Source organism: Pomacea canaliculata, linkage group LG4 (genome assembly GCF_003073045.1).
Source record: "Pomacea canaliculata isolate SZHN2017 linkage group LG4, ASM307304v1, whole genome shotgun sequence".
Taxonomy (NCBI): Eukaryota; Metazoa; Mollusca; class Gastropoda; order Architaenioglossa; family Ampullariidae; genus Pomacea; species Pomacea canaliculata.
Window position 1 is genome coordinate 9,983,051 of NC_037593.1, and position 25,375 is coordinate 10,008,425.

General features: G+C 35.1%; 2 protein-coding genes across 6 annotated transcripts; both read right to left on the minus strand.

The window, feature by feature from the left end:
- Positions 1 to 629: 629 nt before the first annotated feature.
- LOC112561929 (probable RNA-binding protein 19) lies at positions 630 to 17,664 on the minus strand. Its single transcript, XM_025234792.1, has 26 exons — positions 15,353 to 17,664; positions 13,387 to 13,569; positions 12,793 to 12,978; positions 12,218 to 12,455; positions 10,929 to 10,963; positions 10,558 to 10,662; positions 10,216 to 10,278; positions 9,840 to 9,918; positions 9,533 to 9,604; positions 8,919 to 9,007; positions 8,215 to 8,250; positions 7,930 to 8,005; positions 7,591 to 7,721; positions 7,050 to 7,107; positions 6,747 to 6,801; positions 6,264 to 6,363; positions 5,938 to 6,054; positions 5,433 to 5,633; positions 5,080 to 5,229; positions 4,803 to 4,913; positions 4,112 to 4,178; positions 3,512 to 3,647; positions 3,117 to 3,233; positions 2,686 to 2,791; positions 1,593 to 1,716; positions 630 to 1,242 (listed from the first exon to the last, which is right to left on the minus strand). Exons 1-26 carry the CDS (start codon positions 15,386 to 15,388, stop codon positions 1,190 to 1,192), a joined length of 2,724 nt encoding a protein of 907 aa, XP_025090577.1. The 5' UTR covers positions 15,389 to 17,664; the 3' UTR covers positions 630 to 1,189.
- Positions 17,665 to 17,802: 138 nt separating this feature from the next.
- Positions 17,803 to 25,319, minus strand: LOC112561931 (adenosine deaminase domain-containing protein 1-like). Of its 5 annotated transcripts, none has more exons than XM_025234797.1 (10): positions 25,134 to 25,319; positions 24,016 to 24,392; positions 23,086 to 23,174; positions 22,481 to 22,634; positions 21,643 to 21,772; positions 20,977 to 21,141; positions 20,487 to 20,599; positions 19,906 to 20,100; positions 18,477 to 18,717; positions 17,803 to 18,121 (listed from the first exon to the last, which is right to left on the minus strand). In XM_025234797.1, the coding sequence occupies exons 2-10, from the start codon at positions 24,383 to 24,385 to the stop codon at positions 17,878 to 17,880; spliced, it is 1,701 nt and encodes a 566-aa protein (XP_025090582.1). In that variant the 5' UTR covers positions 24,386 to 24,392; positions 25,134 to 25,319; the 3' UTR covers positions 17,803 to 17,877. The 5 variants fall into 5 exon arrangements, with proteins under 5 accessions (XP_025090582.1, XP_025090578.1, XP_025090580.1 ...); XM_025234793.1 differs by having other exon boundaries at positions 21,643 to 21,775; positions 25,134 to 25,318; XM_025234795.1 differs by lacking the exon at positions 25,134 to 25,319 and adding an exon at positions 25,018 to 25,095 and having other exon boundaries at positions 21,643 to 21,775.
- Positions 25,320 to 25,375: the final 56 nt, after the last annotated feature.

Consider the following 25,375-nt stretch of genomic DNA (forward strand, 5'->3'; position numbering starts at 1 on the left):
CGGAAATGACTGTCTGCAGACTTGAGCGACGCATGCGCAGACCTTCGATGCCTATTGCTCGCCCCATGGGATGTTCGTGCTCGCCCGTTTACGATGTACATTATTAAGATTAAAGATTATTTTCGCTACCCTTTTAGGAATGTTCGTTATCCACACCTACCAAATTATCAGTCTGTTTAGTCTCTCGTATTTTGATTGGAAGAAACCGAGCTAAACTTATGTACGATCTTGTGATTATTAAATGTAAACATTATTTTTGCAACAAAGAGCCCAAGATTCGTTTCGAAACTTAAAATAGACGTGTCAGCAATCTCCATTATAGACACATCTTGTTTTAAAAGGTGCTGATGAAGTCCAAAATTTCGATTAAATCAAGATGTGTACAATGCTTTCGTCATCTACCTCCAAATACTAAGTAAATGTGCCTTTTTCGATGTCTAGACATACAGGCATCTTTTTAAATGCTTATGTCAAATACAACTAATAAAATGTTGATCTACTTAATGATCACATAAGAACAAGTTGCTCACAGCATGAAGTAGGACTTTCCATTACTGTATTTATAAAAATAAAAAAAAAATAAAAAAGCTTTAGTTTATAAACAATAAGGAATGCATCAAAATCAGAAATGTTCAGAACAAGAAGTTTATTCTCTCAGATGTGACAAGTGTTCACTTTTAACTCCTATAATTGTTATTTTGGTTTTTCAAATGCCAAGATTTTAGAAATATAATGACATCACCAATCATTCAGACAACTTTCACACTGTCCTAGCAACCAGAAAATGATCTGTAATTTGTACATTTGTCCAAGGATTATTATGTCCATTATTCAGTGCTGAAATTTCAAACCAGTCCATTTCAGTCCTTAATGAAAAGTGGAGTTCCACACTAATGTGCCTTCTGTTTTACAAGTGCAATCCACAATTCCTTCATCACTTTCTGCAGTTTAAAATTCCTTGAAAGATTTATCTCTTTCGTCCGTCTTCATTTTTTAAAAGCACACAGAACTGTGTACATGATCCATCCTAGAGTCATTCACAGATAAACAAGGATTGCAGTAGAAGGCGATTCACTTACACTGACGACTCCAAATAAGCTGACAGTGACAATAAGAAATCCTTTCCGGTCTCTTTGGTCTTCAAAGACTCCAAATATTAGCAGCTTGCCTTTAGTGACCTCCTGAGTGTTCATTCCAGTGAATCCAGCAAAGCTGACTTCTTCAGCTTCTTAGATGGACCCCCTGAAAGCAAAAGTACTGACATTTCAAACCAGTCCATTTAAATCCTTAGTGAAAACTGGAAATCAAAACTGGCATGTACAAAGCATTCACTTCAATGCCCAGCTGTAGAGAGCAATGTTAGCCTTCATCCACACATCAGATTCAACACTATGTTTCCCAAAGTCTTTTAAACTCCTCATTCTTTTGCCGCCACATCTTAAACATGCTGCCTATACAGTTAAAAGGAAGACAAAGGCAGATCATGAATTTCTACTGATGTTAATCATGACACCCCTCAAAACACACAACAAAAAAAAATAAAATCTGATGAATAATTTTTTCCACAAAATGCTGGAGACAAGGTGAATTACCTCCATGGAAATGAAGTGATGTTTTACGGCGCAGGTCTTCCACAGTTTCAGCTGTTTCTGCCCATTCAAGCACAAGCCTTCTCCCGTAAAGATGTGTTGAATGGCACAGGGTATCAAATGCACGCTGCAAGGGAGAAAGATGCACATGAAGATAAGAGACCCTAATTTATCAACAGTGCGCAAGATCCACCACTAAAGCTAAAGCTCTTTAAGTGTCAGACTGGCTGCCAGGAGAAAAGGATAGCTGAGCTTTTAGAGGACTGGCTTCTGAACCCAAAGGTAGGCAAGTTCAATAACTGCAACAAACTTTCTTCAGCCTATCCAGGTGTTGGGAATAGGTATCCACAGGGTTGGGGAAAGTAAAGCAGCAAGGAGAGAGGGGCGCTTCCCTCATACAAAGGGGCACTGCCCTCACACAAAACAGAAAATAATGAGATCTCTAACACCTCACTCCCCAAAATGACCTAAAATATGGTTAGGAGACATTGCTTACATTTAAATAAAATGATCAAGCCCCAGCAGATTTTGGATTAGGCATAAATGTAAACAAAAGAGATTCCAAAATCACGAACAAGCCACCCTTCACAAAAGAATCAAATGACTGCAGACTCAAAAGGCTACATCCACTAAAAGTTTACATGCACAGTCCTTAACATTCGACATGCAGTTTCTTATTAGTCTATTACAGATTTTTTTGTGATGCCTAAAAATATTAAATGCAACATGTGAATTCTCAGTTCATGAATCAAAAGCAGACATGCTGTTAAAGGCCAAACATCTTCTGCAGGGCAGAAAAAAATGGTTAAGACCAGGTGAGGGAGGGGAGGGTACTATGCCAGGCCAGATGGAAACAATAACGTATGATCATGAGAGCAGTTGGCATCACTATGTTTCCTGGGTCAAACCATTCTTTCTCCTTCTATTGTAGAAGTTTGGCCTTTAACCTCAAAAACAATGCAGAGAAAACAGTTAAATAGTTCTGTATTATTCTAAGGCATAGAAACACAGAATTCCAAGAGACTATGTTCAGAAAAATTATAAACTCTATATACATTTATGAAAAATGGTGTGAAGCAATAAAACATTTCTTTACCTTAGCATCCTGTTTAGTGAGAAAGTCAACAAAGGCAAAACCTCGATGGGAACCTGTACCACTCAGTTTCTTGGGAAGTCGCACATACTTGAGTTCTCCAAAGACCCTTTATTAAAAAAAAAAAAAAGACACAAGTTCATATAAAACATATGCAAACTTCTTGATGCAAAATAATTACAAAAAATGAAAATCTAGAATGGCCAATGACCATTATTATTTGAAATATGCATAGATTATTTCGTTTAGAACTTCATTTATATATAATTCACAATATGGAAAATAAAGTGTATTAGAAGTTATTCTTAAATTATATGGTATGCAAAGACTACATTTTTTTACAAAGTAAAAATTGCTTTTAGCAGTCTATCTTATGCCTATGAATGATTGAAAAAAAACCTAAAATATTAAAAAAAAACCCCAGAAAGTCTTACTTGAACAGATCTTCCACTTCCTTACGTTTGGCCTGGAAAGGTATATTCCGCACCAAAATTTTGGAACTGGTCTGTTTCTTTTCCTTGGCGTTCTTCCTCCCTGGAACTTTAGGATGCCTGAAATGATAAATTTGTAATGGTAATCACGTCCAAAGCATCTTGAAAACACTTTAACATGCACGTTTACAAAAGTAGAACCCATCATGATTCCCTTCTCCTTAGCTAATCCATACCATTTCTTCCATTGCCATACTACCATGTGAAAAAAAAACAAAAAACCAAACAAACAAAAAACAAAAACCCTGAAGGAGATGAAAAAAAAATCAAGTCAACAACTAAACACTCAAAAGATTAAATACAGAAATTTAATGACTGAAAGTCCATAATCAACTTACAAAGCCTCCCTGTTGGACAGTTTCAATTCCAGCTGATGCCCATCTAGCTGACAATGCTGCAGAACTTTGAGGGCCTCTTCAGCACAAGCCTTCTGCTTAAACTCCACAAAACCATACCCCATTGACAGCAGTTTACCTGAAACAGCACATAAGAATGGTCAGCCATGATGTTAAGCACATCCACACCTTTCAAGACAGTCTGCCTATACTGTGCTCTATTCTTGTTACAACTGTTGTTGGAACGACCAGCAATAAAGAAAAAGCCTTTTACACCGAAATTCACACACACATTCAATCTTACTACAACTATGTTTAGCTCATTGTTTTATACAATCGTTTCACATCCCTCCATTGTGTAAACATTCAAGACTTGTCTACAAAACAATCATCTCTGTAACTAAGTTAAGCCCTTGCTTTTTTGCTATCTACCCCACCCAAAAGAATAAAACAAGATAAAAAATCTCACATGCTTAATGATCAAGCATGATCTGATGTTCAAAGAATACTTTTTAGAAGTTCCAGTCAAAGATCATAAATAAGAAGAAGAACTACAGTAAAAACTACAAATACAGAAAATAAAAGTAATGAATAGGTCGGAACCTGGATTTTTCATATCCTTTTTCTTGGCAATTGTGACTCGCAGAATATCTCCACACTGGCTGAACAACTGTCCAAACATCAGAATACCATGTCATGAGAGTTCTAGCAGCACAAAACTACAACCCTTATCTAACACTCATAAATTAAAGAATACAAAATAAAGGCCTCCTCCAATCTTTAAAAAAAGACTACAGCAAAATAATCTCTTGCTATAGCTACGATGGAGACCATTAAAAGGCAACAATAACAAAGAATCAACTTTATGAATACAAGGCACTGTCTTTGTGGATACAAGGCAAAGACTTTGTGAATATAAAACATTTTTCCAATATAAGGCATTGTCTTTATGAATACAAGGCATTATTGGCTACAGAGATGTTTGATGTTAACCCTTTAGGTGCAATGATTACAATTTTGGGGGTAGGGGAGCTGTTTTATGGCAAGTCTGCAACTATGGTCGCATCCCAAGCGAGAAGCCAGCTCAGTGAAAAGTGTCACACTCAGAGGAAGAACAGCGTTCTCATGAACTCAGGTCAGCTAACACTGTTACTAATAACAAGCACTTAACCATTGCACCACTGGACCATGCCTTATGACTGAACCACCTTATCAGAATGTGAGGAACAACAGCTCTGGTTTTCAAGATCATGTGCAGTCATTTATGACACAAATGATGAAGTTTTTATTTCACCTCTTTTACAGAAGATTCTTCTGTGTTAAAATTGAGGTTTTTCACAAACAAGTTTGCCCCAGGTTCTGCTTCTTCCTCCTCATCTTCTCCTGAATCCACCCCTGAGTCCACCTAAAACATAAGAAAACAACATACCACAGACATAAATAAATGGACAAGTATCATCCAAAATGTTTCTGAACAGTAGCACAAAAGAACTGTCGCTGATGTGCTACTATTAAGCTGTATCTGTAATTGCACTTTAAAAAAAACTGTTTTTAAAGCACCACTCTCTTACTGGTTTGCTCTTTCCTACATCTGCCTTCTTCTCCTCTAGTGTCTCCTCCTTCGTGTCCACCTCATCACCCTGATCAGCTGAAGACTTTTCCAAATTCTTTGCAAAAATATTCGTGGGTGCCCACTCCAGATACAGTGGCAAATGGTGAAACTGAAACACCCAATGGCAAATTTACACATAACATCTGCCCTTAAATGCTTTCCACAGAAATCATTCAGTCATGCCATCAGATCATTCAGCCATACTATCAAATAATTCTTTCAAAACTGGTCTCTTTACCACTATGTTCTTCTCTCTTACATGCACGCATGCACATGCACACACACAAAATCTTCTTTCGTGGCAGAATCTACCTTGGTGTAGGCCAGCTTTGTGAAGCCCTGTTTGGCTTCGTATGGTTCAATGTACTCAATAATTGCTGTGATACCAGATGGTGGTAGAATAACACGACCAAGTGAACCAAATTTACTAAAGATCTCTGTAAGCTCTTCAGCCTTGGTGCCAGCAGGTAAATTTTTAGCCAGAATAACTGTTTTGCTTCTCTCCCCTGCAGCCTGGCAAAAAAAAATAAAACAACCACATTTATAGCTCATTCAAGACATCAGATTCTGTATATTTATTGCAAATGTTCATCTTCACAGAGGCAAAACATTATCAGGCAAAAATAACTTCTAACTGTTATTACTTACAGTACAAATAATCAAAATACAGACATTCAACAATACATTTTAAAGATCTTCCTTTTGATATACCAAAAATAAAAAAACAACAAAAAAAAAAAAAAAGAAAAAAAAGATGAAGTTAGAAAGCTAAGCAAAGAAGATCATTTTAAATAACTCATCATGAAGAATGACCTACCTGACTAAAGCTGTCTAAAACAACACCATTGTCAATCAAGAAGTTTCTTGTCTCTACCACCAGCTGTGATTCTCCCAGCGCCATGCGTACACTTAGTGCCAGCTCGCCTTTCCCAGTCTGAAGTTAAAAACAATCAAAAAAACCTTTTGACCTAGAAACACTTCCATCATGCTGATCTAAACACAAATTCAACTTACATAGACAAGGTTGTGAAAAACTGAGAATTTATCATTAAGAAAACAAAAATAGCAATTTTAAAATATGCAAATGACAATAATAATACACAACTAAAATTAAGAGAATATTACATTGTTTGACAGACTTACAGTGTCATCAAGGATTTCCCTTTTTTCTTTGTCATACTTTTTGGCCATAGCACTTGCTACAGCATCTGCTCCCAAAAATAATGTGTTCCAGTTGTGAGAACTGAAACGTCACAAATACTTATGACATGATACATTTTTCACTTCAATTTTACATTGCTTAAAAAAGAAATTTAAGAACAGTAAAAAATTTTCCTAGCTAATTTCTTTTAAAATACAATGCAGATTTTTTGTCCACAGATAGAAGTAGAAAATGAATGAACATAGAAGAGAAATACACCAACAGTTCAATCAGTGCATGCTGCAGCTCCGTAAACAAGAAATTTAGATAATTAGGAATGTGACCTTTCCCTATGTAATGGTGACTAAATTGCTATATCATATTACAGTGCTGCTGTTCCCTGGGTATTTAAAGCAAACATTACCATGCACGAAAATAGGTTCACAAGCCAGCAAGATGTTCGTTGCAAGACAAACAGCTCTCACCTCTTAGCCATTGCTTTAATCTCTTGGTCTTTTTTCTTTTTGTAGGAGGACTGTTCTGTTGACAAATTGACACTTATATAACTGAACCTTTTCTTTCTCAATAACAAACACTTTAAATTTTGTGACATACATGTCCTCTCACCCCCTCACACACCCCTACACAAACCCCACTTTGCACAACTAACCAAATTTTAGAGGAAAACAGATCTATCAATATATGCCCACCACATATACCTTTTTATAAGCATGTGTAAATATTTTTTCCTGAGCTATATAGCCCAGTTGACACTGTAAATTCCATACCTGAAGATTGATAGCGTTCTTGTGCTGAGATTCCAGGCAAAATATGAAGCATCCTGCCCTGTAAGACGTAATATACTCACTGTAAAATCTTGGTAACTCATAAATAAAGAGCCAATGTTAAATGAATTTTACAATCACTGATCGGACATCACATAAATCACAACAAATCACATAAATCACACACAAAGGGTAAGAAATACACAGAGTATGTGTGCCTTTGGAAACATCACTAGGACAGATCCATAAACACACAAGGTCAAACACAAGAAGGCACATTAAATACACATTCTTATTGCTAATAAAATGTTATTTTGAGAGAAATATGCCATCTCAGTCTGCCAATGCTGATGAAGCTCTTCAAAATCACTACACAGTAAACTAAACTTCCCTCAAGATGTTTCCCAGCCACTGTCTTATTTCACTTACAATTGTTTCCTTGTCTGTGAAAATGTGCAGATTGCAATAAAACACTGGCAAGGATTGAACCCCATCAGCACTTCAGTATACATGGTTTGATTTTCTCTACTGTAACTAAAATTACCATGAAAGCTGTCCCATCTAGCTCAGCAAATGCTTTGACTGCATGCTCAGGAAGCATGTAGGTGACATGGGCAAATCCTTTGATTTTCTTTGTTAATGAGTCAATTGGCAAATCTACTTCTGTTATTGGTCCTGGAAAACAGAAAGAGAGTACACAGATTAGCTTTACCCTTCAATATATTAAGTTTTTTTAAAAAAAAATGACACAAGAAGATACCTGAAGAAATCTCAAAAATCATAGGAGTGTTTGCTTACTGTGCTGCTACTGTAAATTCAAATAAAAAATGAATTGTACCTTAAAATATCACAAATTTAAAAAATAAATAAAAATATATATTACCGTATTTACTAAACAGCTTTTCTAAAGCTTCCTGCGTACACACATAGGCAAGGTTGCGCACGAAAAGTTTCCCAGACTGCACAGAAGAAAAATAACACCAATATGCAATCTGCCCTTCTGCTACTGCTTTCCTCCTCCATCTACAGTTTGAACTTGTAAAGATTTCTGCACATCATGTTATCTTGAAATATGCATTCACAGAATATACTCAAGATTTTAACTATTCAAAAAAAAGGCTGCACTTTTTTGTCTCTAGAATTATGTTGGAAAGAAAAATATCCATACCTCAGCAATACTTTCCATCTCTCCAGCATCTTCTTTCTGTGTAAAATACATACACACATATTGGCTGTAATATAGTGTATCTGCATTAAAAGACAATCATTTCAAACTTACCAAAGCAATGGATACTTATATCAAAACAATCTCCAAGGGAAAATGTGTAGTACACCTTCATTATTTTTCATAATCACAGCAACCATAAATTGTTGTGTACTGAAGGAAAACAGGGTGACAGCTGCACCACAAACATGTTTTCTTACTCCAATAAGGCTATAAGATGCTTATTAAAATAACCTCGATTCTTCAGTATTTGATTATTCTTAAGTTTCATGTTTTCACAAGAATCCCCTACTGTTCATCTCAACAGGTTTTTAAATTAACAGCAAGTATTATCCTGTTATTTTAAAAGTGGCAAACTAATCCCATTTTGTTTTTCCTATCACAGGCACCAGAATCCCTTAATACACCCTTTCACAAGTGACTATCACAATTAAAGATACCTGTTTTGATTAAACAAGAGAACAAATCCTGATGTTCTAAACTGAAAATATGACATACACTATTCATCCCAAATGAGAATAAGCACTTTTTCAATTGCAGCAAATGGCAAGATGTCATGTGGTAGAAACTATAATATTTGCCAGATATGGTATACTACATAAAGTTGTGCCTATTTTATACAAAAAGCTATGTTTTTAAAATCCAACCTTAAGCTCCCAAGGTCGAGGTGGACGTTCTTTAGTATCATCATCAGGAACATCTTCTGTAGTTCTTTTAAGGAATATTTTCTTCCCACCTACACAGAAGCAAATAAGTGCTAAGAATATGCACTGCAACCAAATGAAAGTACAAATACAATGTTCACAGATGAAATAAGAATTGACCACAATATGCTGACATGCACAAACCCACCCACCAGAACCCCTCCCCCACCAATACAGAGTGAGTGGCCCGGTGGCGCAACGGTTAACGCCTGTCACCAATACAGTGAAAGTTAGCTGTCCAGCGCTCATTTCTCGTCTCGGGCACGCTGTTCTTTCTCTGCACATGGCATCTGTTTACAGGGCTAGCTGCTTGCCGTAATATAGCCTCAGTTGCTGGCATGGAGTAAAACACCAATCCCCCCCCCCCCCACCAATACAAAGTGCCCATGACTAATCAAAAGCTTTCAGTCCCTCCAGTTCAGACAATGATATCAGGCCCACATAAAATGCACAATATAACTGTCAATCCAGACAAGAAAACAAAAATGGAATCAAACCCCACAAAGAAAACCCTCTATTAGAAAAACTGATCTGTATTAGAATAACATGAAACTCACCAATAAAGTTCCTGTTCTTTCCCATTGCTGACTCCAAATCTTTCTCCTGACTAAACTCCACAAATGCAATCCCTTTCATGAGAACAAAAGCAAATACAGATTATTTTTAAAGCAAAGTAGAGGCTTATGTACTCTGCCCTTGCCTGCCTACACTTAAATGACTTTGGTTTCTACCATGATTTATCAAAAAGAAGAAAAACATTTACCACACATTAAAAGCACCTATAATAGTTCTACTATTTCCAAGTGTTAAATGATACATTGAATATTAAAATTTGAAATTAAAATGTGAAAACTGAAAACATACCAATAGAGTTTTTATTTTTATTTCTTGGAATTCGTACTTTCAGACCTGTCAAGGGTTGAAAGAATTCCCGGATTGTTTTCTGGAAGAAACAAGGACTGTCAGCAGTGGCAAGGAGGAAACGTGATAGTGCAGCTGTGTTGGTCTAACACAAGAATTATTGTTGGAAACCTACTGAGTAGTTAACCTGAGTAGAACCTGCTGTTCAAAAATTCATTAGTGAAGTGTGACATTAGTTAAAAACACTTACAAAACTTCTGTGAGACAGATAAATTATACATTTAGTGAAGCCTGACTTTTATCTCCACACACACACACACTTCCCTCCTCAGTTTAGCATTCAACGAACCTACCTAGGCTAACAACAAAAGTTAGTTACCTCTTTGACACTTGCAGGTAAATTTTTCACTTTCAAAACATATTTCTCTTCCTTCTCCACATTCTGTAACAATCCATAAGCAGCAGTACATAACTTTAATGTCTCCCTAACTAACAACACAAAACCTCTACTGTCTATGGAAAATATTCTTTCATTATGTTAAGCTTTCCTGTGAGTTATACGAATGCAAATAAGGTCAGATTTGAGTTATACATATAAATAAGGAAAAAACATAAAGTTTTTGTTTTTCATTTATAGAATATTAGAGAACAAATTATATGAATGAGTCATGCAGTTAACAGAAATGCTAGAAATACCAAAATACATAGCACACTGTAATACCTGCAACTTATCTGCCTTTTGTTTTTTTTTAACTTTTGTTGTGTCTTCTTTCTCACCTTCTGCCCCACTCTCATCGGATAGTTCAGCCATCTTGGATTTCATGTACTGTGTAACAAGTTGAAAACCACAAGTGTACATTAAAGTAAATGAACTAAATCGTCGAGTGCCTCATGCAAAAGAGATGAAAACAAGTAACCTTTAATCTGAGCATTTATGAATCCTAAACATTACATTAAGTTAAAATTTGAGGATGTTTAAAGAGAAAAAAATACATTGCTTCAAAACTTGCAGATTAACATACTCAATAAACACTGTAGGAGTTCTCTCCTTATGGAAAACAAAAAAAACCAAAATGAATTGCTTTCACTTACCTCAAGATCTGACATTTTCTTGTTCTTTTCCTGGGCTGAAGCAGAAACATAAAAGACCACTGACTAAACATCAAATTCCATTTGAAAGTAGTGTATAACGCATTGTAGAAGGTGGAGTGCAGTGAGAGTGTAAATGAAAAATCTTTTTTTGAAAATTTAATAACATCAGCATTATAAACAACTAATGAAGTTCCTAGCTCAAATTATACAAACTTTATTACTACCATTCTGTGCTAAATGCATTTCTTGTTCTCAAAAAATATCTTGGAAACTATTAAAACATCAAAGCTGTGATCTCATGCAAGACCTCACAAACCATCAAGAAGGAGCATCATTTGCCTTCCAGAAACAGCACAACTTCTCGTTTCAAGAAATTGTGTCAGTTGGAGCAAATATGTTACCATAGCCAGTAAGCTCAAAATGCTCAACTTCTAGAATGCATGTACCACTAAAAGAGCACATCAAAGTCTCTGCATGGTAAATGCAGGTGCTAGGCTTTTTAGAAGAAGGAAAACAGAAAAAAGCAGACTGCTTCAATGTGATTGACTTGCAGTAGTTACATATTTTGTCATAAAAAGAGTGATGTGTGACACCAAGCAAAACAGTAGAAAAAAATGCCAAAAATAATAGGACGTCAACTTGTCATTACTGTTTTTGAACAAAATAATCATGGTACATTTTTTTTACATAGAAAATGTAAAAAAAATTGTTGCCATGCTGATTTTAAGAGTAATTTTCATTACACAGAGCTAAGCAATTAAAATCTGAAGCAGCATGTAGTGGCAATAAAATATGTGAGTTGTGCAAAAAATAATGTTTTTATGCAATCTTTGCATAATCTTCAATCCACTTGTCTTCAATATTTTAAGCCAACAGAATCTGGCAGTATAAATCCTGTCAAGAGTTTCTAAGCTCTTGAATTTGCAGTGTAAGACACTATATTGACTATATGATGCCTAAAACTTACTGATTCAAAGAGACCATCTTTAACTGCAACATGACTTTTGTGTTTCAGAATGATTTGATTTTACTTATTTTCTATCTAAGATAGGTCAAGATTTATATTTTTAAAAGGAACTTTCAGCAAGAATACCACCTAGTAAAATCACAATAACCAAAATGGAAGAATGCCCTTTAGGAAAATCACTGTCAGATATAAACGGACAGGAATCAGTACAAGAGTGGTAAGGCAAGGGTGAAAAACCCTACCCCACTGATTTTATAAAGCTAACTAACCTTAGACTTACAAAAATAAATAAATTTTTAAAAAGTCAAAGCAGCAGACATACTGGATTCTTTAACCGTACAGCTATCTGGTTCCATCTTTTCATCCTTATCTGTACCATCTTCTTCCTTGAGATTCTTTTGGTCACTGTCATCACTTTCATCATCACTATTATCTTCCCTGACATGACCATCTTCTTCTTGCCTTTGTTTACTGTCTGCATAGCCATCAGTCCAAGTTTGTTTTTTTGCAATGTTTTGGTGGACATGCAGAAATTCTTGAAACTCTGGATCATCTTTCAACTTAAAAAAAAAAGTTTGCACAATTTTAGTGTCTGAAAAATGAATAAAAAAAAGTATAGAAATAAATTTATTAACCGAGATTATTAAAGTAGAATTTTTATTCTATAGAAATTAGCAAATAACACGGAAAATAACAAACACACAACAATTAGATTTAAAGTCATATAGTAATTTGCTAGTCTTTGTTCTTTATAATAGTGACAATTAATCTACATATATTTAGTATAAGGTAAATGTTTACAAACTAAATAATTATTTACATATATAAATAAAAAATTTAAAATGACTGAAGTAAATACAATAGTTTAATTAAGCAAAATGACAAAATATAACATACATCTCCTAGAAGAGCTTCAATTCTCTCATCTTTTTTCTTTTTTTTAATTTCTGTCTTCTGTTTTTCTTTTTCATTTGATGATTCTGTTTTAGCTCCATGTTTCTTCTCAAAAGCCGAACTATCTTTAGAATATTTGCTCCATGCTCGTGGTTTGCTGCCATCACAAAGATCTGTGGCAAATTCAACCTAAAATGCATACACACACATATGGGTACAGTGTCTGTATTAATTTAGCAATCCACTAATCTCAAAATTATATTAAGACATGTAGTAATGTATTAATAAACATTTAAAAACAATAAACATTTATAAACATCCATTAAATTCTTAACATTTTATAGATATTGAGACTGAGAACATATTTGCTATGGACAAATAATATAATGTAAATCATACAATAAAACAGTAACCAATGCAAAAAAAACTAAATCATATATAGAATCATATCACATCTCAATTATTATGGTTGTAATATACTTTTTATGACATATTGAAAATTATGATGATAATGAGGAAAATAAAACCCACAGAAAGATGAGTATTTGTTACAAAAATCAAACTACAAGCACAGACCCTGATGCACCATAACCTTACCTGAATTCTTGAGATGTTTATAAATGTGTTATTGAAATATGATTGAGCAGCTTTAGCTTCTTCATCACTGCTGTAGCCAATGAAGGCAAATTTGCGGAACATCCCCGACTTGGTGTATTTAAGAGAGCAGTCTGTCACAGTTCCTTTTTGGGAAAACAGATCTCTCAGGGTCTGTTCTTTCATCTGTAAAAATGTGAAGTAATTAAAACTCTTGGTAACATTCTTTCTGGTTCTCTTGGTCTTCTCCTACTCACATAAAATTTTGACTCTAACACCAGGGTTGCAAATCAGAGTACAGAAAATATAGATGAAAAGATGCAGGCAGGTACTTCATTCCTGTTCTAAAGAATTCATCATAAATGAGATATGAAACAAGTAAATGACTTCCACCATGAAAATGACAGAAACTTAAATAGTAAATTAAGGGGATCATGGTAACAGGGATTTGCAGACTCTCCAACAGGAGAAGAAGAAAAGATGTGAATAAAAGAAAAGGCAGATAACACCTAAAAAGGACTTAACCTGCCATCTAGGGACAAACTGAGAGTTAAGAGAGTTTTTAAGTAATATTGTCAAGATGCCCCCACAGTCAATCAGGGAATGATAATGATGAAATTTGGGAAATCAATTGGTCTTGTTCTGGACAGATTTTCCAGGTCAGGCAGATCTTTATTTGCCACTACATTTCAAAGCTCCAATGGCAAAAGGTATCTGAGAGCATGGCCCTATAGCCCTTCATTGGAATGGGTGCCAATTCCTTCACATTGAAGAGCCAAAATAAAGATCTGTCACATGAGCTGGCAATACCTCAGAGAGCTCCAGCCTTGACAAGGAGAGCCAACTGACAAAAATGACGATTCGTGGTTACAACACATCTCCCATTTACTATATAAAGCCTTGTTTCCACTTAAGGGGTTTTGTGTCGTAAACGTCGTAACGTGAACTTCGTGTTTCATTTCATCATTGAACGTATTTTAGATGTGTTTTTTTGATAATTACTGTATTAGGATAGGTGTTAGGATAGGATAAGTGCTTAAAGTATGTTATTTACGTACAGTATGTACCTATGTTCCAACTTACAGTGAAATTCGGTTTACTACGCGATGTAGGAACGGAACATCGAGGACTACTTGCATAGATGTTTTATGCAAGATTTATTGAAACTTTGTGTATGTGTGTGTGTATACTCTTCTCAGAATGGCAGTCTATATGCATCATAATAATAATACTTTGTTGTCCATTTGAATAAATGTCACAAAGGAAATTTTATTTTCACAAAACAGACAATGCACGAAGAAAACTCTTGTAGAAGCAAATATAATACATGTTCATGGGACAACAAATGAAAACTCAAGGGTGTGCAATAAATTCTCCAGCACATCACACTTCACAGACAGTAGACACACTATAGTATTAAAATCCATTTAAGGCAATTGCATGCGACAAAAATACACGTCATATTTGATTCAAAGAAGGTACCCACGTCATTCGCCCTATCACTGTACTCATAAATCAATTCATGGGCATCAACTAATTGTTAACTAAGGAATAAGGTTTTGTCCCAGGGACATATAATTCTCAAAAGTGTCATCTCATGAAGGCATCTATTATTTGATAAGCTGTAAAATAAGTTATGAAAAAGAAGATAAATCTACGTCACAACAAATCACTTAAACGTTTTCGTAATATTTGTAGTACAACTGAATTTCAGTGCGAAGCGGAAAACATATACTAATTATTAAATTATAGGTCAAGATACATTGTTAACAGTAGAATTTGTTATCCATGTGAAAAGTCAGACGTGAAGCCAAATTACCAATAACAATTTAACAGCAGTTAAAGCTTGCACAGACAGAGCGAGATAATAGGGAAGGGATTTACAGTGAACTCAACCAAAGAACTGTTTGGTTTAGGTAAGAACAATATATTATAGTGAATGTGGAAGCTACAACACGTTTCTCATTACCTCTTTAGGGAGATTTTTGACAATTAGACGAGACATGCCGAAGTTTGTTTACAAGACCGCGTGCACAGGAAGTAGATTTCAGGGGAAGCCACTCTTTTGTAACCTTTCAGTCATTGCGGCGTTAGACTGTATTGACATGTGTCAGCTTTTGTTTGTAAGGGTGAGAAACCAAGTATCAAATATTTGACGAATCTTAGGTAATCTGTTTGATTATGACACCATAAATGTGGCGTGGAAGTTTGAAATCGAGGAGGCGACAGAACAATTTTGGGATAGACGTACGGCCTCTGACCGTAACACACCTATTAATTGCTGCTTATACAAACCTGCAACCCCCATCAAAAAAAGATACTGAGGAGGCAAGAATGTGAATTCTTAATTTATTTCTGAATACTAAACATCAAAATATTTAGAAAGAGGTTAACACCCAACTGCAGTGTTGTTACACTAATAATGCAAGATTTGTATAGTGCATATTCACGCTGCTAAAGAGCAGGCCCGACATCATTTTTCATTTACTAACGATTCGCGTGTAAACATCTCTATGTTCGAGTGGTGATGTAGATCTTAGTGCCCTTGTCCTAATTTTTGCAGTCTATATTACTTTTCTGAATGTTGACAATCGAATTGTAAGCATATTATGATAATATACTGGGACAATAATTTACAATTACAAAGGGCACAGATCGAAAGGTCATCTGCTCCGGGGCCCGCGCTGGCTCTGCTAATGAGCCTGCTTTTAGCGCTTGACAACATATGAAGGATGAACAACAGTAATGATGACTAATAAAAAACATAAAGAAAAGGCCAAAATGAATAAGATAATCTTACTGTAGTAATTAAGATGCGAAGCAAGCTAAATAAATACCCAAACATCTCTGGTTATTATTATAAAAATAATAAAGTGGAAACATAATAACATAATACAGGATACTTCTCAGATGAGGAGTACACTCAATGTGCAAAACATTTAAAATACAAATTCAAAATAATTAGCACATCTTCAGACAGACCAAATGTATCAAATAACAATTATAAAGAGACAAAGAAATAGATTGAAACAGATGGCAAAAAAATTAATACATTTAATATGAACATTCAAACTAAAAAATAAATGACAAAAACATTAATTAAAAAAATTATCTAAAGAAAAAAATGATGTTATGCACCATTGTGAAATGTTCTTTGGATGTGTATTGTCAAGTGGCCAACTTTGTTAAGTAAATTGGTGGCTGCATGAACTTGTTCACATGGCTGTTGGAAATATGTAAAGTGTTCGAACAATGTATGGTTCTGTTGGCAATGTTTTATATTAATAACTATTTTTGCCATTGATGATCAATTTGTATTTTGGGCGTGAGATCATTCAGTGTTGGGACAATGCGGTCTTACTTGGGATGATAATTATAGTCATAGCAAGGAAGATTTGGAGGTTGGGTGATATGGTTTTGGGCAAAATGACTGGTGACCTCGTCAAAACATGAAAGAGCAGCAGCAGCTATCGCAACCACAGCATATACTACCCTGTGTAAATTTAAACAAAATGAACTTTTGAAATGATTAAATAGTTAATGTAATTATTTAGTAAAATATTATGAAGAAGTTCAGCATAAAATGGTAACTAAGTTATATTTAATTCCACATCCACAACAAAGAATTGTGTTTAGTTTCAAAGCAGAAGTCATACTCATGCAGACTACACAACCATCACCAAAAAAAAATAAAGGTAAAATGTTCATAAGAAAGGTACAGTAGTTCAGGCTAAGTTTGGCTACTATGATGCACAGGATCAATGAATTCTTAAAAATTTGGTATTGAATAAGTTTTCTTAGAACAGAGTGTTTTACATATGATTTTGTTTCTAATTTGTAATATATTTTTAAAATCTACAAACTTACTGAAGGCTCAGTTTGTTCGTTACACCCATGTATATCTTATTACAATCGGACCACAATAAGTCAACTTTCTTTAAGTCGAAAACCTCCCTATATCGAATTGTTAGTTCCCGGCCAAATACCTGCGCCTATTATTCCATTGTCCCTAACTCGAAAACTCCGTAAGTCGAATTTTTTTTCGGGTCCCTTTGAGTTCGACTTATCGAGGTCCGACTGTAGTTTTCTTAAGTTAAAAGTTTAGGTCATTTGCCTTCAGTCATGCATCACACTGCCTTTGCATAATGACAACTTCCTTCAAGTGCCCTCATCAATTTTGTTGAACAGTTTTGTATTAAAAAAATCTCACAAAATTTCACATTATTGTCTTAAACGAGCATAAGCATATAAATGTAAAATATAAAAAAAATGAATACTCATGCAAGTTACATTTTGAAGTTAAGCACAACAAACTGAAAATAGTTACTTCCTTCATAGAACATAGCACACATAATCGTTCTCAATCAACAAGGACTCTTGCCTAATACAGCACCAATGCCAATGACAACAAAGGAATGATGTAGTTTAAAATACTTTTATTGTTAAAACATTATCAGAATTAAAATACTGAATTCTTCACATAGCAACAAATCATCATTTTTCGAATAATTCAACTTTTGGATCCATGTGAACCCAGTGTCCAATCTCAGCTGCTTCAATATGTTTACACAGAGCTTGCTTTGCAGCTTGAAACATTATGCAGCCTTGCTTGGCAGCTTTGTAGCCCCTTGCTTCTAAAAATGGTTTCTTGCTAATCTTCACCATTTCTCTGAACCGTGCTAGGAAGGCTGCTTTGCACAAATGACTTGACAAAGTTGAACCAGACTTGTAGGGGGAGCTGAAATGCCAAATTAAAGCTCATACATTATCTTTCCTTCTATTTTAATGGCAAGAGCAGGTGTTAATCTCATCATATTTACCCAAGTTACATTACAGAAACTAGTCCAATAGTGAAACAGCACATAAAGACATTGTTCGTTACTATATTGCATTATATTCTGCTTTATCATAGCATGGTTGTTAATTATCTTGTTATAAAAGGAGTATGCCAGCAACAGATTAACAGTTCAAAATTGATACAATGAATAGTGACTGTTTTCTTATTGTGAAGGATATCTTTTATTACTAATGGCAAGTCCTGCATCAGTGAAGTAATGCTTTTACTGAAATGTATGCAATTATGAAGCACATACTTTGGCACAGCCTTTCCGGTCAAAGAGCTAGTGACTTCAACTTTCTCTGGGTCAGAAGAGCACCAGTTGATTCCCTCAGAAGTGGGTGGGCCCTCCACTGGATAATGATCTTGAACTCTGAAAGTCACTCCACTGAGCTGTGGATGGTTAACTGTATATGGCGCCTCAAGATCCTCAAATATTGTTTCATACAGGCGACAGCAGGATGCCCGACACAAGTGGCCATGATCAAAACCTTCACCTGTAAAACACATACAGGGTTTAGACAAGTGGTGGGGAAACATCTATGGCATGCAGGTTGTATAAGACCTGCAGAATCATTTGGTCTGACCTGGCCAAAGCAACCGCAGATTGCACTCGAAATAAATAAAATAAATCTAGGAGCTTTTTTCACAGTGACATGACTTCATATTATGTGAATCATGACAGTAATAGTAACAAATTTTTAGGGACAAGCAAGTTACGTCCATTGCAAATACACAACAAAACAGACATATGCTTCTTCTTGGCTGCCCATGGCCCACCTGCCTGTATTGTGTTGAATCAGATGACAGTCAGCACCAAGCAGGCTGGCAGTGTGTATGTTGCAAAAGAGTTAATAAAACTAAAGCTTGATCAAATATGGAAGTAAATTTTTAAGTTGATAACTTTGTATGTAAAACAAATGTTATAAATGTCCAAATGGCCCTGGGCAATAACAAGGTTCCCCAACCTTGATTTAGACAAAGACACCAAGATACATGTACACAAATACACACAAAAATAGATAGGGATAAGGAAGCAGTGCTGCTAGAAATATTTTATTTGATCAGAAATAGTCTTTGGTAATGATGACTAACCTGGGGCAATAGTTCATTGAGATAAAGAGCAGTGGTAGCCCTTAAGCTCCCAACAGTTGGGTTGTCTGGTAAAGTTTATGAAGAAAAGGGTATATTTGTTTTACTCTCTCCACTCATCATTTATTTTTACTGTTTTTTTTTTAAATCTGGTTTACACTATGGTAATATAAAAGAATAGTGACTTGCTGAATTATTTAATAGGCATTTCACTTGAAGAACTCATCCTGTATTGCCACAGAACAAATTCTTTTATTCAGTTCACATTATTAGCTTTTAAAAAAATTATCATTAAAACCTGACACCTACCAAACAGAAAATTGCTATTAAAAATCAGACACAGGCACGTTGTCATGCAGACACCCTGTCTATAAAGAATTTAAGTCAACACAAAGACAGTAAAATAGTAAATAACAATATAGTAATGCTATCAAATAGTGTCAAAGTCATAAAAAGTATAGTCAATATTTCTTTTCTCTATAAACAGAACCATACTTTTATCTAAATGTGTATGCTACTATAAACATAAATTTTACATCTAAATGCTAGGATGGGTAGGTTCATTGATATTTAAATGAAAATACATTACTGACCAACAGTGATGGAGCTCAAATATACTGGTTCTATAAAACATGTCAGCAGAGCGCCCTGCAGCCCAAGAACATTCCAACGGAGAAGCTTATCACTGGGAGACATTATAAGGTGACCTAAGGAAGACCCAGGACTTGGAGCTGTTTGAAACTCCTGAACTCTAGGAGCTTGAGCTGCGAACACGGTGTCAAGTCCCCCTGTTTCAAAATTTACAAGATCAAAGAACCATTTTTGGTGGTAAAATTGATTCTGAGTATTTACCAGATTATATATATGGACCACCCTACTACCAATTGGATATCTTAATCTAGTAGGGAGAACTACATACAGTTGTGTCATTTAGTACAGTATAAAGAAATGTCAACACAGTGACTCCACCATGGAGTAAAAATTATTTGTGCATTTGTGTGAGAGAGCTTCATGATAGGTGACGGCACATCAAATATGAAAGGTGGCAGCACAACAATATGTTTAACCATACTGGCTGTTTTTCACTTCTCCACTGATCAGGATTCAATGATTTCCTTTACACTGAAGATTATAAAATCAAAAAGTATTGCAGCAGCATAACATGTCAACTTACCGTCTTCTTTACACACATACATAAATCCATGTGGCTGTCCATCTTGAAAAAAAGGATAATGGCCCCCTTGTTCTACATTATTTTTCTGTTCCTCTGAGAGAGGGTGACTGGGCCTGGGGAAGTAATCTTACTTTAGGCAAGACCTTTGTGGTTTTATAGTATTTACTAATTATTTGTCATAATATTTACCATGCACTTAAAATAATTATGACACTTTCAAGTGGATAAGGAAAATTGAAGTCATAAAAGACACACTATCTTATTTCGGTCCCCCTTAGGTAAGTTTCAAGTCAATAGGCAGTAAAATATAAAGCCCACAAAACTTATTTGTAGAGAAGAGAAAGGCAGCCATAAATGGTGTCTAAATATGCAGAACAACATTTCATTTTTTAAAAAAGTTTTCAAACTGAACACCATATGCAAAATACTACTACCATGACAAGAAATTACCAGGTTGCCATTTTGCATTCCCTAAGAAGTTTGTACCCACCCTCTCTGGAGATTTTCCCTGTAGTCACCAGCCAGAGGGCTGCTAATGTAAAGATGAATGGAGACGTTCTTCTTTAAGCAGAGAAGATTAGAATTTTCAGATATATCAAAGATGGATGCCGCTCTTTTGCCACTGTAATAGGTTTTCAGTTCAGCATAAAGAAATCTGAAATTCGAAAACAGAATAAAATAAGAAATCATTACGGCGACAAACATCATAATCAGCACAAATCTGTATTTAACTGCACTTCTCTTCTGTGATGCATCACTTTGCCTTGTATTGAGCACACTATCCCAAGTTACAAATATTATACATTATCCCAGCGGTTCTCAACCTTTTACTTGTGACGCCCCCCTGACGAACAAAGGTAGGTCCGCGCGCCCCCCTTAGCCACACAATGTAAGCTAATTTCACTAATACTGTTATATGAAACTTTAAAAAAATGACCACCTTCACGCTCCCCTTGTAAGCACGTCACGTCCCCCCAAGGGGTCGCGCCCCACAGGTTGAGAACCGCTGCATTATCCTTTCGGGATTAAAAAAGTTAGTCATTTTCGTTGTCAACTTTTAATGAACAGCTTCTACACATTCTTTAAAATATATTTATAGTTCAGACCACAGGTAACAAAAGTATAGACTATAAACTTCATGTAAGTAATCACATACTTTATCAATGCTCTGCGGGCCTTTATCATAGCATGAGAATCAATAAGAACTCTTCCATCCACTGAAATATTTGATGATGTGACACCACCTGATCCTGTTGCAACAGCTACCACTTCTCCTTCATCATTTTCTGCTGTGGAAGACAAAAAGGAAGTATTTAGTACTGTAACTGTAACCACTTTCATTATGCCTTTTTGAGTACATTGGACCAAAAGAAAAAAAACAAAACTGTTTTATATTCTATCTAGCCAATAAACTTTCAACAAAAATATATAACACATGTGAATATCTGCGCACATACAGGGACAGATAAAGCTGTTGTTCTGAGCAAGTATTATAAAATTCAAATGTTCCTAATTCATTGACATTAATAGCAGTTACCATACTCTATTAAGTGGATAAGAAGTAATGTAAGTGCTGGACTAAAAAAAAAAGAAAAGTTGTTCAGTATCTGCCATAAAGGATCAAAATACCAGTCTACCAATACGTGTTGATAACCAATCCACAACAATTAAAAAAAAAAAGCCATTATGAGCAACCAGATCACTGATGCCAACAACTCTGACTTGTATCCTTAATGTTGTTCAGAAGCTTTTTTCCCCTCTAAAACATGAAATTTATTATATTAGAACCACTGTTATTTATTTAGTCAGCTACTGTATAAAAGCCATTTGATTAAAAATATGCAATCAGTTTGTGACACAATGAAATATAAGTAAATTCATTTACTTTAAACTTCATTATTTTACACTTTATTTATAAAGTCATTTTCAAGACATAAAACCATTTGTATAAAGTCAATATCATTCTTCAAAAATTTAATTTGAAATAAACTCACTTCTTTTCACAACAAAGCCTGCAATTTCAAATGAATGCTCATACAGTCTAGGATATTTCTGGTCGATAATTTCAAACAGAACTGAATTAACTCTGTGTGCAAATTTGTCTGCTGAAGCTTGTTCAGGTTCAAGTGACAACACATTTGCAGATGTCTGCAACATATAAATGGAAATTCATTAAACCTTATAGCTTGAAATTATCATAACAGAATTATTTTTTGTGAAATAGATGCATCACACCTCATTAGCTCTTTATTTTGAAGGTTTTTCAACAACAACTAAAAACAAAATCGATGATCTATCACTCTCCATTTTGATAGGCAATTGCCCTAATTGTCAAGTCAGCTATTTAATATTTACAGCCATTTAAAAACCACTGACAAATTCTGAATCTCAAGGATGCAAAAGCAAATTATATTACCTAGATGTAGGTATCTTAAGCTGTCAACAAATGAGGGCAATGCTAGCCTATCCCTGTCATCAGAAGCAACATCAAAAGAATAATGTGTGCTGGAGGCAAAATTTGTGCCTTCTGTTGTTTCTAGACTGTAAAAATACAATTCTAAGCACTTTTTTATGGATGCATATGGTTCTTAACTCTTACATTTTCTTTGTGTTCCTTCCCCGCACATCTTAGAGATTCAGCTTTAACAGCAACATTGGTGGATGACTGATTGCTGTTTTTTCTCTTGTCTGCATATGAAGAAAACTAAGCATCAAGCTAAGGCAGATTTCTTCTTATGATGCCACTGTGCCATCATCTTGCATTCTAAAAATGACAGCTGGTCAAAGAGTTGTTTATATGATAAAAGACTTCTGACAAAAGACCCTCATGAAGAACAAAAAAAAAAAATTAGGGTAGAGTCTACAAGAGACTGGAGTTAACCACTACAGAAACCCATTAAACAAACAATGACTTCTAAATGCTCATAGAAGCTTAAGTGTGAGTCAATAAGTTCTGGTAAAGCTGTTCTGTTCTACTATAAGCCCTAATACAAACCTTTAGCATTTTCCTTATAAAGACTGCATAGATTTTGGAAGCTAACCCATAAAAAAGGAAAACAATGCAAGAAAAGCCTGTAAAAAGAATGCTAGATTTGAAACTGCAATACTCTTACAGCTGTACTTCAAACTATCTTAATTCCATAAACAGCATCAGCATCAAGATTATCATAGTTCCTTTATTATTTCATTATGCTGGTCTCACTCTAGTGATGATGAAATTCACTAGCTACTTCTGTTACTGCAGGTTAATTGACCACTGGTAGCTATGGTCAAATCTATTTGTGCATGGCAAAATTGACCCACCCACATGATGAGCACAGCCTAATTCATAGAACACAGTGGAAGTGTAATCTTATGCCAAAGAGAAAAAATTATAATACGATGAATGAAAGCTTTCAGTTCCATACAAAAATGGGCAGAAAGTGAAAAATGAGCAATGCGAGAACTTTAATTAACAGCATAAGTTATCTGTGCTCACCTAAATATCCTTACATCAGAGACGTTAAATACGAATCATATTTTTTATTACCTGCAGGAGTAAAAGTTTCAGTTTCCAGATAAGCATCCATAGCCTTCTTTGCTGCAGCTGCTTTTGCATCTTTTTTGTTGCTACCTAAGCCTGGTGGATAGGCAACTCCATCCAGTGTGCACTGTACTGCAAAAGCTCCCATCACCATATTGGTCCCAGTGCAGCTGACTTGCTTAAATTCCAACGTTAATTTCAAAACTGATGCCAGTTCGTGGATACACATAACAGGATTCTTACGACCAGACTTATATTCCTTTTCGAGCGCTCTAGGGCATTTTTGTTTCTGTTCTTCATGAACTGGAACTGCATTTTTGTCTGGGTCTTCTGGCCTGAGCGTCAGTCCAGGAATGTACTGTTGATGTCTGTTCATCTTCTATCTTAAAAACGTAAAAATGTTTATAATGAATAATGCTCGCTTAAATGCAAAAAAATATGTATTATTATTACCTTAATACAGTATAAGGCTTATGACGACTTCTTGAGAAGGGTGTAGACAAATTAATTCTAAAGTAAGAACATACTGAGTGAAAAATAGTGTGTTCATTTTAAGTATGCAAGACGGCAATGTGTTAAAATAGTTCCTAATCTCGAGCAAGGAAATAGTCAAAAATAGTTCCTAATCCCAAGCAAGGAAATATTCACACAAGACACATCAAAACTAACAAGGTTCAATGTTCTTTATTCTTTCACCCTTTTGGGAGCATTTAGATACTCAACATTTAGCCCTCCATGTTACATACAACGTATGGAATATTTCTATCTATACCACATACAATTGAAGCATTGAAATCAGCTGCTGAAACACACTCTCATCAAGCTGAAAACGAGGTGAAATGCATACGACGCAGCTTTCAAGTTAAAAAAATGGTTGCGGTTTAATAAACATGTACATTCAACAAACCGAAACTTACAGTACTTTTAAGCATTTTGTATCATATTTGTTTTGAGTATAGTTCTCCTAACAAACTGTGGATAAAACTATTTTCGTTTTAAACAAATCACCTGATATATTTATATTTTCTGTTGTATTCACATTCCTAGAACACTAATCACTACTACAAAAAGTCATGGGGAAATAAAAGATTAATCTTGAGAATGAGTAGAGACTGTTCACTTACCTTTGTATTTATCGTCGAGCTTTGATAACTTAAAATTTGCGCTAAAATTTATAAAATTTCTTCGTATTTTTATCTGGTACTTTCGTTGTCAGCAAAACTCTCTGGTTAAGGCGCGAAACACGAACTTTTACTGGACTGCTGACAGACGATTTTTAATGTTTCCCCAGTTAACTGCTAAAACGAGGCATTAGATGACAAAGCTTCCGGTTTATTCACATTCTTTGTTTAGGCTCGCCGAGACT

Coding starts and splice junctions, on each gene's coding strand:
- LOC112561931 (XM_025234793.1), bottom strand. CDS start 24,385: ATGAACAGACATCAACAGTACATTCCTGGACTGACGCTCAGGCCAGAA. Junction 22,635..23,085: donor GGAAGGAACACAAAGAAAAT/GTAAGAGTTAAG, acceptor TATATGTTGCAG/ACATCTGCAAATGTGTTGTC. Junction 21,142..21,642: donor GCCCGCAGAGCATTGATAAA/GTATGTGATTAC, acceptor TTCGAATTTCAG/ATTTCTTTATGCTGAACTGA.
- LOC112561929 (XM_025234792.1), bottom strand. CDS start 15,388: ATGTCTCGTCTAATTGTCAAAAATCTCCCTAAAGAG. Junction 12,979..13,386: donor TAAACATCTCAAGAATTCAG/GTAAGGTTATGG, acceptor TATGCATTTTAG/GTTGAATTTGCCACAGATCT. Junction 5,634..5,937: donor TTTTAGACAGCTTTAGTCAG/GTAGGTCATTCT, acceptor TTTTTTTGCCAG/GCTGCAGGGGAGAGAAGCAA.